This window comes from Pinus tabuliformis, chromosome 2_2, assembly GCF_031772625.1.
Source record: "Pinus tabuliformis cultivar Carrire ecotype Pingquan chromosome 2_2, CPIR1, whole genome shotgun sequence".
In the NCBI taxonomy this organism is placed as follows: Eukaryota; Viridiplantae; Streptophyta; class Pinopsida; order Pinales; family Pinaceae; genus Pinus; species Pinus tabuliformis.
The window spans coordinates 527,181,848-527,188,047 of record NC_142300.1 but is presented as its reverse complement, the minus strand read 5'-3'; the positions used below and the strand labels follow the sequence as shown (position 1 = coordinate 527,188,047).

The 6,200-nt window shown below is 34.5% G+C and overlaps 1 protein-coding gene across 1 annotated transcript; it reads left to right on the top strand.

Annotated features, from left to right (window-relative positions):
* Window positions 1-342: 342 nt before the first annotated feature.
* On the top strand, window positions 343-2,733 carry LOC149193673 (putative xyloglucan endotransglucosylase/hydrolase protein 32). Its single transcript, XM_089407396.1, has 4 exons — window positions 343-637; window positions 742-842; window positions 1,730-1,950; window positions 2,277-2,733. Exons 1-4 carry the CDS (start codon window positions 343-345, stop codon window positions 2,731-2,733), a joined length of 1,074 nt encoding a protein of 357 aa, XP_089263522.1.
* Window positions 2,734-6,200: the final 3,467 nt, after the last annotated feature.

The window sequence follows — 6,200 nt, the reverse complement described above, 5'->3', positions numbered from 1 at the left end:
TGCATCAGTTGACAAAAAAATGAAAATCCCATGATTTAGAGTGGCATACAAAAAAAGCTTGTTCCAGGATGGTGCCCTTGCACTGATTGCAATTGACATTCAGCAAGAAATCTGAGACCAATTCACATTTAACAGCATTTTCCACAATCCATCCATCAAATAACGTATCATTTACGTTTGGTGTAGTGTAGTTCAGTTTCACACAGAGGGCTAGTGCTCCAACTTATTCATTTTTAGCCCCATCCTGGGCTGATTGCCACTGTATAAATGTATGTCAGGACTCCATAGAAAACCACCAACAAATTTTCTTGAGAATCTTGAATTGCTGCATAGATTTTGAATATGGCTGCCCACCTGAACTCAATCCTCCCTTACACTGGCAGATTGGAATTAGGCATTTCAGTTTTCCTCTCTTGTTTGCTAATTCTTTTAGTGAATCAAGAACATATAATCAAGGTGGTCTTAGCAGCTAATTCTGAAAAAAATTCAGCTGTCCCATCATTGCCTGGTGTTCCTATGATGAATTATCTCAGGACTTTGAAGTTTTCAGAAGGCTATGCCAATCAATGGGGTGCGCAACACCAAGAGGTTTCCCAAGATGAGTCCTCAGTAACACTCACATTAGACAGATCATCTGGTAACACACCTCTCTCGCCTTTTCATGTCTGAAAACGAACATGGCTTTAAATTCATTTATTGTGACGTAAAACTATGTGATATGTTGTCTGTTGTGGTTAACAGGTAGCGGGTTCAAGTCTAAAGAAGCATACATGTATGGTTTTTTCAATGCTGCTGTTAAACTTCAGGCCGGTTACACTGCAGGAATCATCACTTCATTCTATGTAACTCTATCGATTTTGTTGAATTTTTTTTTTTTTTTTTTTTTTTAATAAAACTGTGTAATTTTTTTATTTTTTTTAAAGGTGATGGGAATATTGTGTTAAATTAAAATGAGCTCTTAGATAACTGATTGTACATCAGATGAGTACAATGAAAATTCTTGGAGGCTTAGTTGTTTTAGTATCTTAGAGGACACATTGTTTTTGGAGGTGTAGATTCTCCAAAAGACATGTAGATACAGAGAACATTTACACTAGATAGCAACTCATTGTTAAGGAATAGTTGCCACAGAAGGCCCATACCATTTCTCATTAGGACTCTTGCTTCCAAATTTACACTTTCATTGGCAAGACCATCCGCTGTAGAATTGTTCATTCTCAGTACATGAAAGAAACTAGTAGTAAAGAAAGATAGTTTCTGATTTCTGATTTCTATCAATGATGTTTAGCTACCTACAAACCTGAGGCAAAGATCCATGAACAAGCTCATGGATAACCAGATGCAAATCTCCCAACACCACCAAATCTTTGATGTATTCTTCTTTAGCCAGAATAGGAACTTGAAATATTCAATATATCTCAACTATATTATTTGTGTAATTGTCTAACCAACCCCAGACTGTACTCAATTTCAATTTTTATATCAAAATTAACCCTAAATCCTTTAATAATAAACCCAGTAACTCCTGCTACCAAAAAAAATATAAATTATAGAAAACATCCTATATCATGTTTTTGTGGTGGAAGCTCCACCATTATCAAAAACACACAAAACCTTTTAGGTATCTTCTGCTTTTGTTCAATGCATCAATTGATAAATTAACTGAGTAGAAATTGATTCAGGTGATCGTGAGTCTAATCTGTGTTGCATAACTATGATTTTTGCTCAGCTGTCAAACAACCAAGTTTACCCAGGTTGGCATGACGAAATAGACATAGAGTTCCTGGGAACAATACCTGGGGAGCCTTACACACTCCAGACCAACGTCTATGGAAACGGGACAGGAGACGGAAGCCATATCATAGGCAGGGAACAGAAATTCCATCTCTGGTTCGACCCTACTGAAGACTTCCATAACTACACAATTCTTTGGACACCTCGTCAAATCCTGTATGTATAATGATTTTTTTGGTTGAAGGTTTACAATGTGATATGTATTCTGTATTCTGATGCAAGTGTTTTTATGACTATTCGTATTTATTAACAGTTTTTATGATTATTCGCATTTATTAACTATCTAATTTATATAAATGCAAGTATTACACCAGACTCCCATTCCTGATTATTCTCATCATTTTCTTGATTTGATAATGACAATGAAATTATCATCATTTTCTTTTGATTTGATAATGACAGATGATGAAATTACCATCATTTTCTTGACTTGTTAATGACAAATGATGAAATTACTGTGTTCCTACTGTCTGGTATGGCAGGTTCATGGTGGACAGTATTCCCATTAGAACATTTCCTATGGTGAAGAGCTTGGGAGTGATTTATCCTTCCAGACCAATGTCAGTTTATGCAACTATATGGGACGCTTCTTCATGGGCAACAGATGGGGGAAGATACAAAGCCAATTACAGTTACCAGCCATTCATCTCAACATACACAAACTTCATCAACGTGGCCTGCCCTCCAGTATTGAACTACAAACTTCACAATCTGGATAATCAGTACTGTTCGCAAGGCGGTTTTTTGGATTGTATTTTTCCTCCCGACCTCAACCGGTACCAGCTTCAAGCTCTGGAAGTCGTACAAAAGAAATACATGGTCTACGATTACTGCCAAGATTTTAGGCGATATCCCAAGGGCTCGATGCCTGAATGTTCTGCAGTGCCCACTTCTTCCATAACCTCTGCTACTTCCGAGCGTTCAATAAACCTTCCCTGAGTCAGCCAGCAGGGATCTATTAATAAAAATGAAATGGGCAGTGCAATCATGTATTGCATAAATTATACATGATAATATACCTATTAATCAATTCCATAAATTATACATGATAATTTGCCACAAAATTTAAATTCCAGATGAATACATAAGCTACTTTATCTGCTCTTTCATCTTATTCTACAAGGATTCCCAATGTTCATGATGTTACGTTTTAGAGTGGCCCAGTCAACAGGGAAAAAATAATAAAAAATCAGTTTTGTCAAATTTATGGCTTCTCAGCATTGTGTTGTTCAAGGTAGATTTTAAGAATCTATGGCCAAGACAGCTCTCTCTTTATCATCAAATTCTATGATATTTTCAAAATCTTCGGTCAACCCATAAATTTATTTTCGACATTTTGACAAAATGAAATGAACCTTGATAACTGTGATTTTCCTATTAATCCAATTTTAACTCATGTCTTATTGGCATCAATTTTAGTACTCAAGTCAAATAAGTGTGTTTTAAATTCATCATATATTTGTGTTTCCTATTAAACCAATTCTAACTCATGTCTTATTGGCATCAATTTTAGTATTCATGTTTTAAATTTATCCTAAATTCATCCTATATTTGTGTTTTTTAAATTTTGGCATAAATTTTAATAAATTTGTTTTATTTAGAAAAACTAAAGACTATAAATTAGTATAAGATATTGAGATGACAAGTAATTTTAAAATTAATATAGATCCATCTTAACCACAGATCTAATTAGAGTTGGGAGAGATCAAATCTCTAGGTAAAAACTTCATTTAGAGTGCAAAAATTGAATAAAATGTTTGTACCTCTATTGATTTAATCTTTTGAATATATATATATATATATATAAAGAGAGACCACTTGTAATTTTTCATTGTTTATGTTGCATTTTTGAATAGATAAAATGGACAAAAAAAATCTTGGGCATAAAACAATGAGACTCTTAAAATGTTTTAACTATAAAAAATATTTTTTTCAATTGCTTTATATAATGTAGATATAGTTCTTTTTTAACTTTTAACTTTTTTATTTTTCTATAAACTTAATATAAGATTATGTTGTTTCATATGGACACCTAAATATTTTATTTATAGTTAAGAGTGAAAGCAAGATATTTTTACCACTTCTCCTTAGTATGGACACTAAGAGTGAGATTATTGAAGTTTTTTTATACTTTTAATCAAACAACCAAGCATTTATGGTTGAGAGTGAGTGAAATATTTTTACCATTTCTTCTTAGTATGACCATTGAAAATGAGATTATTGGTGTTTTATAATATTTTTAATTAAACAAACCAAACATGTATATTCTATTTTGTTTTTTATTATATCTCACTTTTCTTATTAAAATATTTTTTTTAAAGGGACACATGTCAACTCCAAATTGAACATGGACACATATTTTTTAATCAAAAAATTATTCCAAAGAGGAATACAATTGATACTAAGCATATAGGGGTCTTTGGAGGTGAATACTTTCCCTTAGAGCCCCAAAATTAAACAAAATTTGAAGTACATATAGCCTATTTCAAAATATAATCCTTGATTACAATAGATTTCCTTGAGTCTAGTGGATGATTTAGGTTTGGATAAGTTTATCATTAGAACTCTTGGAGTTGATATTTAAAACCAAACTATTGACCACAAATCTCAATTTAGTCTCTGGAGAAAGAGAATATAGGGTTTTCCTCTTTGAACTAATTATTTAATCCCTCACATTATTTTATTCGACCCCAACCCCCTGCTATTCTAAGAGATTAATTTCATCATTTGCTATTATGTTTTGCGGCCCCTTGATTAAGGCCTAAACTACCTCCTTTCCTCGTATTTTGTCTCCTTGTGATGGGGTTGTCCAAAATTCTTTGTCTTCCCAATTCTTTGTCATTTTCATCTTTTTCTATTCGAACCTTTTTTATTCGCTTTTCTTTCCACTTTATGATGAATGTGATCTTGTTCCTTCTCTTTCTTTGTCTCTATTTTTTCATCAACTGAATTAGCAAGGGAAGGGCCCATTCAAGCCACCCTAAGAGAGTAGAATTTTCCCTCGGTCAATCTTGCATGTCACATGGACAAGGGTATCCTCAATGGGAATAATTCCATCCTCGGTAAGACAAGGAGAGGCTTTGGAGTCCTTCTCAGGAGAGGGAGGGATGTTGCTTGAGAGAATGCCTCCTTCCTCTTCAACCAAGTTGAGCACTTTGAAACTATTGCTATTAGCCTTCCCTACACCTTGATTACTAGTACCCTCTCCCCAAGCTAATTTCGCTTGGGTTGGAGAGGTTGGGCCGTTGCCTTTTTTTCATGTTGGATTGCTTTGTCATTGCTAGTTGTTAGTCTATTTGGATGGTCCTCTTCTCCTTTTGGGTTGTTTCCATTGATCTTGTTCTTCAACAAGATTCTATTGCTCTTTGATCTTCTTTCTGCAACTTCTCGCAAAGTGTTTGTACTCATGACAAACAATGCACTTAAAAGGAATATGATAATAATCCACCTCTTGGATATGGGACCAATTATCTACGTTAAGATTTATTGTAACTAGAAGCCCTTTGACCAAGTCTACTTCCACACAAATCCTAGCACAAGAAAACAAACCCTCTTGTGGCTCAACACGATCAATATACTTGCCCAAGGAATTTCCAATACTTTTAAAAGTGGCATTGTTTCAACAATGCAAAGGGAGGAAGGGGAATTTAACCTAGACTAAAATTGTTGAAGGAACACCACATTCTAGGTTAAAATCCAAGCTTCATCAATCTAAATCGGATACCTTGGGCATCCATGAAATAAGGGCCATCTTTGAAGATCAAGTCCTAGTCTTCCTTATTCTTGAAGAAGAAGGTATAAAACCCTCTCCCGCAGAAAGAAGAAGAAACTTGATCCTTTATCGGTGCTTCTAACTTTTATTTACCCACTACTTCAAGGAGCACAGAGAAGGCCAGATCCCCATTAACTGATCCATCAAACCTCGTTCTACAAGCTCAAGGGCCCTTGTTATGGACTGAGGAGCATTGATCTCTACCTTTGGAATATCCTCAATCTTTTTGACAAAGTGTGAGGGCTTCATCTTCTAGAATTTCATCCCATTGGATATTAGAGCATTGAAGGCAATCAAGCGTCGATGGAAGGGCGAGAAAGCAGGGCCAAACAAGCTAGTGGTCATCAAGTTGCAAAAGACCCATTGAATGTTAAAAATCCTTGGCATTGTTATCACATGAGAATATTACTTGAACTATGTATTGTCATTACTATCAACCCATTTTTTCCCCAAGGAAAAATCGTAATTTTCATTAAGATGTTGAAAATTATATGTTGTAGATGCTAAAGAGCATACGCTATATAGGTGGTTGTGCCACTCTCATATAGTAACTCATCTAAAATTTTCCAGATTGGGAATCTAAACAAAACTAATAGAAATTCTGTCAGCAATATATACATGAAAGAGCTAATAT